Here is a 10,460-nt window from a genome sequence, read left to right on the forward strand (position 1 = left end):
AGCCCTTACTGTGTAGCAGAACAAGAGGAATATATTCAAAAATTGGGAAGAAAATATTAGCTTTACACAGGCACCCTGAAACTTGTGTTAAGCAGAGCTGGGAAAATTCAGACGGTTTGGTATGAGATTACTTTCTCCTAGTGGATTTGTCAAACAATTTTGACAAAAAAAAATAAAAATCAGTCTGGTTCAAAGACAGCTTTTGAAAGCCAAATAACACAATCACAAAAGAGAAACAGAGTAATATGACTACTACATCAGACAATGTAAAGGTCTGTGATACATATTCAAACCTTCCATGAGTCTTCACATGCTTAAAATTAAGTATATTCCTAAGTCTGAATGACTGATTCCACATTAATCAAGAGATTAGAAAGGAAAAGATTTTCTTAAGAAAAACATCTTGAATATTTTGATCAAAATGTCAATCTTCATTTTTTTGTAATCTCAGAAGGAAAGCATGCAAATAATTTTAGTAGGATATTACAGGAAAAATATTAGACAGATACCCATAAATAATAACGGCTTAGCAATTCTCTAAAATACAGAAGTTATTTTGACCCAGATAGATGTTAGAAAACATTTCAGTTGATGGATTCTGAATATAAAATTGTTCCAGCCTAAAAGGTTTGTCCTATAGAATTGACACTACACCAGGACTATATTTTATCTAAGAAAAGCATTAAACATGCATTGGGTATAACTGCCACACTTTATTAGAGAACGGCAAAAAGCCATTAAGCTGCTTTATGGAAGCAGGTGAGCAAAGCAGCTGTACAACCACTGAAACCATAGTCACTATGCGAAGAAAGGAACATAAAATACAAAGGATTTTGGTACAGATTGTTTTGTAAACATGTATTTGAGAGAAAGGAAAAGAAATGGAGAACCACCACAAACTCAGACCCAAAGAAGGTAAAGCAAGGAAACAACGGGCGTGAGCACCGAAGAGGTGGCCTGGGCAGGACCGCAGAACTTTCTAGGCTGAGCACTGGCTGAAATCCAGCTTCCTCAGTGAGCAACTGCCTTCACTCTTACAGGTTTTCTTCCGTGTGCTGAGCAGCAGCTAATCTCACACTAGTTTATGTTACTGTTGACACAACTATTAATTTTTCCTTTAATTAAAATAACCTGCAGGACTCTGTATTTTGGCCAGCTGTTTGGGGCAGAGGTGTAACGCCAGCGTTTAGAAGGGCAGAGCCCTGTAAGTCATTGCACCAATGCAGATCCTCATGCAGATACTGCAGGACTTGCAGTGAAGCAAGCTGTAATTTTAATTCCTCAGCTGGTCCTACATAATGTCTTAAACATATACTTAATGTACCTTCTCGTTTGTCAGAGAAGATAACAAAATGGAATGAAAAATCCCTGAAAGGCAGAACTCTGCAACAAAATCAAGCCTGTAGACCCCAGGTCAATCAGATGTTTTCTAGATCAAACTGCAGGATAAAAGGTTGTGGAGAATGTCAGATTCAGCATAAGGATCTTCAGTTATACGCATTAATAGAGGTAAGCATTGTAATATCTAATTCATTGGGCATGCCACCCACTTTAATTTAGGATGCTTAACTGGGATAAGGGCACACTAGGCATCTAAAAATAGCATTCTTAAGTCAGTCAGATGCTGAACTAGATAGCTCTCTGGGGTATTTAAGAGACAACAGAAAATGCCAAAAAGTCAGGCCTGGGTTGATTTTTTTCTACAGAAACAGCATCCTTTCTATTCCTTCAATAAAAATAAAACTGTTCTTTAGAGCAGGGAGATTCTCTAGGCTGATGTTTTCGTCACTGTGCAGTTTTAGCACGTAGATTCACTTAGTATTTATATCCCCCAAAGTAGATCAGCTCCAGGAAGAAAGTTTCAGCAGCCTGCTCTGGAACACGGGTGATGCAGATGGTTCTCCTGAGACACTGAAGACCTGCATTAATTCCTTGCTCCCAACCAGGTCGTTCGGGATATAAAAATAACCCCCTTGGTAAATGCGTTAATCACAGAGCTATGTGCTGCAATGAGACGTGTACTTATCAAAGTCTTTATGCAAGCTGCATAAATGCATGGATAAAGGTGTCTGTGGCCATCCCCTTTGAACACCAGAGGAGATCTGACAGATTAGGCAGCAAAGGCCGTGTAGTCTGGGAATCCCAGCGGATTTCAGGCCCTGGGCTCTAACAAACCAGACATCACCGGCATCCGCCTAGCAGCTACTATTAGCACTTCAACCCTGAGGTAACCGCATTGCTATGTAGGTCCGCGCCTCTTGGCTTCGCTCCCTTGCCTCTTGTTATCCCCAAAGCAGCACAGAGCCCATGAGGCACGTCCCACAGCCCCCCATTTGCCCTGCGAGAAGGCATTCCGCCTCCCCTGCTGGGCAGATGGCTCCCCACAGCCTCCATCCCTCACGCTCCTTCTAGGAGCTTCGGCGGGCCGCGAGCCGGGCGTCTCACCCGCCAGTTGCGCAACCCCCCCTCTCCCCCTCCCCTCAGCCCCTCCTTCCCGCGCCGCGCGCGCGCTCCCAACGCCCGCCCCACGCGCCCACCGCGCACGCGCCTGCCTGCCTCCCCCCCTCCCCTCCCCATCTGACAGAGCCAACGGCCAACGCCCGCCCGCCCTTGGCGCTCTGAGGGCCGCTGTGCGCGGCCGCCTGCGATTGGCTGCCGGCGGCTCGGCCCCGCCCCCAGCGGGCGGGAGGCTCCGCCCACGCCTCCTCCCCCTCCCCTCGCCGGCGCCCCCTCCCCCGCGGCCGCCAGTGAAGGTTCCCGATGGTTCTGGAAGGAGGCGGCGCCGGCTGTATAAAAGGCGGGCGGGCGGCCGGGGGCGCGCACTAAGTAGAGGCGCAGCGGTGCGGGCAGAGAGCGTCGGGTTCGCCGCTTCACTGAGGAGAACAGCAGAGCCATTTAATCCTCCCCCTAGCTGCCAAGGTGAGCGGCCGAGGCTGTGCCGTGAGGTGGCGGCGCTCGGGGGGCGCAGCCCCAACGGCCGCCCCTCAGGATGGGGCTGCCGTGAGGGGAGCGGGGCGGTGGTGGGGGCCGTGTGGTGCATGGCGCCATCGCCGACGCTTAGGTGAGCCCCAGGCGGTCTCCACATGGCTGGGAAGGGTGGTGGCGGTTGTACAAAGCGTTTAATTAATTACTATCATTTAACGATTTTTGCCTCATGGCTTCCTGAGGAGGAAGGAGAAAATGGTGGACAGTACTGGGGGGGATGGTCGTTGAGGGGATCGTGGTGGAGGGGGGAGGAGCAGCCTGCAGGAGTTGTTGGGGGGGGGAGGGGAATAAGTAGAGGTGTGTGAGGGCGTTCTGGGGGTGTTGGGGCATCCAAATGAATTCAGGGAGAGCCCGGCCGGCGGGGCCCGAGGTGGTTCTAAGATGGAGGTTCCCGCCGGGAGGGCAGCGCGGGGCGGCCTCTGGGAAGGGCTCGGCCGGCATCGGGGAGGCTGCGCGGGGCCGCCGCTGACGGGGAGTGGGTGGAGGGAGAAGGGGGGGCGGTGGAGGAAGGCTCTGGCAGTTTCTAGAATCTTTCCCGCTTCCATCGGGAGCCTGCAGGGGGCGCCGCAGGCTGGCCCTGTCCCGAGCCGCGGAAAGGAGCCGGTTGGACTCAGCGGTGGTTGGGCGAGCCGTCTGGTTATTCATCACATAGCTAGCCGGGTAGCTGAGGATTGCGACCTTGTAGTTAGTATTCGTTCATTCAGCAGTGATTAAAATTGGTTGAAGAGGTTTTTTTTCATTTTGAATTTTATCTGGTTTTCCTCAGTCCTGATTTATGCAGAGGATCTTTTAGGCAGCAGGCGGCTGGACAAGTTCGGAGAACATACCTCTCCATAGGACCGAACAAGTTCAGTCGGGCTGTGGTATTTTAGTTCGTGTTCAGTAAGTTCTGAGGATCGTGTATGCAATTGAAGATACTAGTTCAGGAAAGAGAAGTTGGATGGGAGAAAAAGGCAATAATGGCACAAACGGAAACTATTGTCACTCATTGACCCTAGAATAGCCCAATTAGCCTCTCAAACGTTGGGCCATGTTTTCAGTTGTATTTTTCTATTTTGCAGTCTATACTTACTTGGTCTGTGACAAGGGGATGTAAGGGTGCAGAAGTAGTAAATGCAAATCATACTGAATATAAAGCAAGTCCAGTTGAAGTATTTGCATCTAGTTTCCTTGTTCTTCCAGAATTCAGGAATTGTTACTGGTAGGGAATCAGATGTGGAGTTTTTTGTGTCCCTGCTGTGCTGTATTTGGCACCATACAGTGAATAACTTGAATCCCAAATGCCATTGTCACTGCCTTTAAGGGGGAGGGGTATATACAGCAAGCTAGAGCTGTTCAGAATGGAATTTCAACTTGATCTCTGCTTACAGATGCCTGAAGCTGTGCAAACTCAAGACCAACCAATGGAGGAGGAGGTGGAGACCTTTGCCTTCCAGGCTGAGATTGCTCAGTTGATGTCTTTGATCATCAACACTTTTTACTCCAACAAGGAAATCTTCTTGAGGGAGCTCATCTCCAATTCCTCAGATGTAAGTACTTGAGCTCTTAAGCTGGCTTGTGTCAGTAGAACTGCTGAAACTTACAGAAATAGGAGGGCAATGTTAAAGCTTGCCTCTCTTTTTACAGGCTCTGGACAAGATCAGATATGAGAGCTTGACTGACCCAAGCAAGCTGGATTCTGGAAAAGACCTGAAAATAAACCTGATTCCAAACAAACATGATCGTACTCTGACCATTGTGGATACAGGCATAGGGATGACCAAAGCTGACCTGGTCAACAACCTTGGTACTATTGCTAAGTCTGGTACCAAGGCTTTCATGGAAGCACTGCAGGCAGGTGCTGATATATCCATGATTGGCCAGTTTGGTGTTGGCTTCTACTCCGCCTACCTTGTTGCAGAGAAAGTGACTGTGATCACCAAGCACAATGATGATGAGCAGTATGCTTGGGAGTCATCAGCTGGGGGATCTTTCACTGTCAGACTTGATAATGGTGAGTGTTGAACGTGCCTGCGCACTTTCTGAAGATGAGTCATAAAATCATTCAGATGCCTACCTACTCTATGCATTGGGGAAAAGAGAGCAATGATAGGTGAGATGGTAGCACTACCCATGTGTCAGATAAGTTCAGTTTGAATAATTGCATGTGGTAGGGAATTCTCTAAGTAAATAGTGCGTCATAATAAAGATTTAAGTGTTTTAAGCTTGTGCAGGGAAATAATTCTGTAGGAACAGAGTAATGAATGAAATGTTCTTCAGTTTCTTTAAAATAAATGCTGGGCACAGTAAGTTGGAAGTACCTGTAAGCTCATTTCTGTACACAGTATATTTTTTGCAAGTGGTAAGGAAATGAGTGATAAGTATGTTTCTAAACAGCAAATAATTTTAAGAGTTTGTCAAAGCCTAGTCTACTCCTGCACGAATAACACCTGTAAATACTATTCTAGGTGAACCTTTGGGCCGTGGAACAAAAGTTATCCTGCATCTTAAAGAAGACCAAACTGAATACCTGGAAGAACGGCGAATCAAGGAAATTGTGAAGAAGCATTCTCAGTTCATTGGCTATCCTATCAGGCTCTTTGTATGTACCTTACTTGGAATTTTACTTAAGTATAACCACATTAAAATGAAAATGTTTTTAAAAACACTAACGTACAGTTCGTGTACCAGATTTGTTTTATTAGTTGTTCCAGATGGCTGTGTGGATGTAGCCCTTTATCAGATATTGCTGTTAACAGATTTTCTAAGATGAAGTAAAAAAGTTATATCAAGCTAGTAGTACCACAGTTCCCACACAATTCAGACATTAACTGCATCTTGATGTATTCTCACTGGGAATCCATTTTAAGTTAATAGTATAAAACACCACAAAAAGATGTGAGCCAAACTGCCACCTCTGTCTCAGCACTAATAAAAATGGGATGTAGGACAAAAAAATCTGAATGTAGGACAAAAACTTAAACTCAAAGCATAAATCTTAAAACTGCTCAGGATAAAACTTCAAGGTCTCTAAACCCAACTAATGATACCCTTTGTAGGTGGAGAAAGAGCGCGATAAGGAGGTGAGTGATGACGAGGCTGAAGAAAAGGAAGAGGAAAAAGAAGAGAAAGAGGAGAAGACAGAAGATAAGCCAGAGATTGAGGATGTTGGCTCTGATGAGGAAGAGGAAAAGAAGGATGGAGATAAGAAGAAGAAAAAGAAGATCAAGGAGAAGTACATTGATGAGGAAGAGCTCAACAAGACCAAGCCCATTTGGACCAGGAACCCAGACGACATTACCAATGAGGAATATGGTGAATTCTACAAGAGTCTGACTAATGACTGGGAAGACCATTTGGCTGTCAAGGTAGGTTCTTGTTTGTCTTCCTGCAGGCACAATCCTTGAACCTAAATAAATTCTATTGCCTTGCAGTAAATTGTTTACCATTTAGGGTGATACTATTCAGAACACTTGGACAGTGTGAGGGTGATTCTGAGGTACAACTGTTCTGGCCAGTTCTAAGATTGTTTATAATTACCAGGTCCACACCTCAGCTTATTACAGATAGAATTGCAGGTGTCTTCTCTGTATGTAGAGCTTAGTTAACAAATCTAACTGTAAAAATTAAAAGTAGGTCTCAAATACAAATTTAAAAGTTCAGAGGGTTTGTAGTGTAGTTCTCAACATTGTTACAGTTAAAAGGTATTGGCAAGTGAATTGGAACTAGCCTCTTTGTGTGCCAGTGGTTGGAGGTGCTTTAAGAAAGTATATCTTTCACTGCAGCTCACTATGCAACTGGGAGCTGAAGAGGTCTTCTGAAGCAGGCTGCTTGTCAGCAGTGGAACAGAACTTAGATGCTGTTCTGGAGAATACTTATATTCCTGACTAGTGTCTGTCTTACTGCACTGATTTATTTTTTGAAATACCACTTATTTTGCTTCTGTGCTTAAAGAGATTTTTAAGGGTTGCTTAAGTGAGAGCCATGCAAATTGCAATAAGATTTGTCTTGTTTTCTTGCAGCACTTCTCTGTGGAAGGTCAGCTGGAATTCAGAGCTCTGCTGTTTGTCCCACGACGTGCGCCTTTTGATCTCTTTGAAAACAGGAAGAAGAAAAATAACATCAAGCTGTATGTACGCAGAGTTTTCATCATGGACAACTGTGAGGAGCTCATCCCTGAATACCTGAGTGAGTATTACTGAGAAAAATATTTCCTAAAAAACTAGATTTACTTAGTAACTTTGAAGTTTCTCTTAATAATGAAAAAAATGGGGGTGGGGTGAGGGAAAGACAATTCTAAAATGAGTTGATCAGGAGGTATCTGATCAGTTCAAGAAAGCACTGCCTTATTCTGAGATGCCAACTGGTAATTCAAAGCCACTGAAGTGGTGGTTACAAAATGAATTTCTTTTAAGATCTGCAAAGCTAATTCTTTTCATCTTTTTCCAGATTTCATGAGAGGTGTGGTAGATTCTGAGGATTTACCTCTGAATATTTCTCGTGAAATGCTCCAGCAAAGCAAGATCCTGAAAGTTATTCGGAAGAATTTGGTGAAGAAGTGCCTGGAACTCTTCACCGAGTTGGCTGAAGACAAGGAGAATTACAAGAAGTTCTATGAGCAGTTCTCCAAGAACATCAAGGTTTGTGGCTTTTCTGCTTAATACCAACTGTGAAAGCTAGAGGTTCTTGCTACAAAGTCCTCATGCAGCTCAGTATTTATTTCAGGGGAATAGCACATTGATCTGTTTTCTTACATTTTTGTAGCTTGGTATACATGAAGACTCCCAGAACCGCAAGAAGCTGTCTGAGTTGCTGAGGTATTACACCTCTGCATCTGGTGATGAAATGGTTTCTCTGAAGGACTATTGCACTAGGATGAAGGAAAACCAGAAACATGTCTACTACATCACTGGTGAGTTGGAGACAATTGCATGTGTGACAAGCCCATGTACACACATAGGCAGCATTATTTTTTGTGATAAGAATGTGGTAAATAACCATGGTAATGATCTCTATGAAGAAAACCAAAGCTTTCTCATGTAAAATTGATGGCATTGGTACATTTTTCAATATGATAAAAACAACTTAGAGTTGTATTGAAATTGCACTGTTTTCTGATCATTAGTTGCCTTGTCAACAAGTCCTAATAGTAGTCGTGACTGAGAAATGTTGACATGTATCCTTGGAAGGTAAAACTGATTATGTAAGTTCCTATCAAATCCCTTGAGTACTATAGAGTGTTTGAAATGAATAGATGCTGCATGCAGTGTTAAAGCCATGTAAAATGGAGCTGCAGTTGTTCATCCTACGTGTCCTCATCCATGAGGACAGCAGAGCTAGTCTAGAAGTAATGTTTTCTTCAGTTTAACTTCTTGTATTTCAGGAAGCTTGCATTGAAGGGTGGCTTAGGATACTCGCTGTTCTCAAACTTGGGCTTACTGCTGCCATGTTAACTGCTCTTCTCAGGAGCTATGCAGCTTAAATGAGCTGCAATAGAATAGCTGCTCTTCAAGCATTACTTAAGTTCTAAAATGCAAAGTTCAGGGTCAATGCTTCCTTGAACGATTTAGAAGTCCTTTATGTGCTTTTAAGATAGCTTTGATGTTTGGACTCAGGCTAATAAATTTGGCTAGGAGTACATGGTTTTGGCATTCCAGGAATGGCAAATGTTCATTCAAACCAAAGAATTCTTGCAAGCTTTGATGTCAGCTGGAAAGGCTTGAGTCTTCTCAGGCCAAGATCTTTCAGTAGATTGCCATAAACTTCTGTCTTATGTTCCCATACTTTCCTGGTATTGGCCATGGAGCATTGTTGAAAGTGTTGCATAGGCTCTTGCAGAAAACAAGTTGCCATGTTAAAACAGAGGCTCAAACAGTTCATGCTTCTTGCAGGTGAAACAAAAGATCAAGTGGCTAACTCTGCCTTTGTGGAGCGTCTTCGCAAACATGGCCTGGAAGTGATCTACATGATTGAGCCTATTGATGAATACTGTGTGCAGCAGCTGAAGGAATTTGAAGGCAAGACCCTGGTTTCTGTAACAAAAGAGGGTTTGGAGCTTCCAGAAGATGAAGAAGAGAAAAAGAAACAGGAGGAGAAAAAAGCCAAGTTCGAAAACCTTTGCAAGATAATGAAAGATATCCTTGAGAAGAAAGTAGAAAAGGTAATTAGTACTTGCACCTTAGTTCTGTCAGTGGGGTTCTGATTCAGTGGAAGTGTTGAAATGTTAAGTTAAAAATTCTGGCTTTGTTCTCTTAGGTTGTTGTGTCCAACCGTTTGGTAACTTCTCCATGCTGCATTGTAACAAGTACATATGGCTGGACTGCCAATATGGAGAGGATTATGAAAGCGCAGGCATTAAGAGACAACTCCACAATGGGATACATGGCAGCGAAGAAACACCTGGAGATCAACCCTGATCATTCCATCATTGAAACACTGAGGCAGAAGGCAGAGGCTGACAAGAATGACAAGTCTGTAAAGGATCTTGTCATCTTGCTGTATGAAACAGCACTCCTGTCCTCTGGCTTCAGTTTAGAAGATCCTCAGACACATGCCAACCGCATTTATAGAATGATCAAACTTGGCCTGGGTAAGTTTTCTCTGGGACATACTGGAAAATGGGATTAAGAACCTCAGGTCAGGGCAGCTGAAGTATGAAGTAGGCAAAAGTTAGTTCCATTAGCACTAATGGTCCCTGTTTTCTTGCACAGGCATTGATGAAGATGATACTGCTGCAGAGGAAGCTAGTCCAGCAGTTACTGAGGAGATGCCACCTCTTGAAGGAGATGATGACACATCACGCATGGAGGAGGTGGATTAAAACAGTTTACAGGAACTCATGAATGTTTCCTTGGCTAATACGAATAAGTTATATTTTGTATATTATGAATGTTACCTGCCAAAAAAAAATCTTTGACACTTTGTCTGCATTCCCTCTTTATATTTATTTTCAAAGATGTTATACCTTTATTTTTGTTACATTGCTTTTTCAGCTGATGTGAGATACAAATGCCATTGAGGGAATATTTTTCTTTAACACTGTACAACCCTAGACAGGCAAGTAAGGAGTAGTTATTTTTGTCTGTATTAGCTGGTTGCAGGTGGCAGGGTTTTTTGACTTATTCTTAATTGCCAGAAATTGGGGGAAGTAATAAAGATGGTATGACATCTGGATGTTAAAGTTCATTTAGTGTTAATACAGCTCTTCAACTCTGAATATGTCTAACATACAGTACCTAGTAACTAGGTATCTATGAGAGCTGAAATACTTGGGGAAGCTTTAGCCCTTTTGCTCCTAACAAGGTCTTGATGTTTAAAGTTGTTTTTTATACTGTTCAAGGATTCTGGATTGCACTCTACCATAGAATAGAATCCACTGTAAATCTCTATTGTGACTTATGCAACTCTGCATGTACAGTTCAAACCTAGAACTGTAAGAATAAAAGTGTTAAGAATGAGTTGTGTCACTGACTTGTCTGTTAACACTGGGAACCAAA

General features: G+C 43.6%; 1 protein-coding gene across 1 annotated transcript; it reads left to right on the forward strand.

Moving 5' to 3' along the window:
* Positions 1–2,611: 2,611 nt before the first annotated feature.
* On the forward strand, positions 2,612–10,421 carry HSP90AA1 (heat shock protein 90 alpha family class A member 1). The gene is made up of 11 exons (XM_040560006.1): positions 2,612–2,919; positions 4,356–4,514; positions 4,612–4,978; positions 5,433–5,566; positions 6,024–6,332; positions 6,987–7,152; positions 7,414–7,604; positions 7,729–7,876; positions 8,856–9,124; positions 9,220–9,553; positions 9,675–10,421. Exons 2-11 carry the CDS (start codon positions 4,356–4,358, stop codon positions 9,782–9,784), a joined length of 2,187 nt encoding a protein of 728 aa, XP_040415940.1. The 5' UTR covers positions 2,612–2,919; the 3' UTR covers positions 9,785–10,421.
* The last annotated feature ends 39 nt before the right edge of the window (positions 10,422–10,460 follow it).

This window comes from Cygnus olor, chromosome 5 (assembly GCF_009769625.2).
Source record: "Cygnus olor isolate bCygOlo1 chromosome 5, bCygOlo1.pri.v2, whole genome shotgun sequence".
Classification (NCBI taxonomy): domain Eukaryota; kingdom Metazoa; phylum Chordata; class Aves; order Anseriformes; family Anatidae; genus Cygnus; species Cygnus olor.

Coding starts and splice junctions, on each gene's coding strand:
- HSP90AA1 (XM_040560006.1), top strand. CDS start 4,356: ATGCCTGAAGCTGTGCAAACTCAAGACCAACCAATGGAGGAGGAGGTG. Junction 7,605..7,728: donor AGTTCTCCAAGAACATCAAG/GTTTGTGGCTTT, acceptor ACATTTTTGTAG/CTTGGTATACATGAAGACTC. Junction 9,125..9,219: donor TTGAGAAGAAAGTAGAAAAG/GTAATTAGTACT, acceptor TTGTTCTCTTAG/GTTGTTGTGTCCAACCGTTT.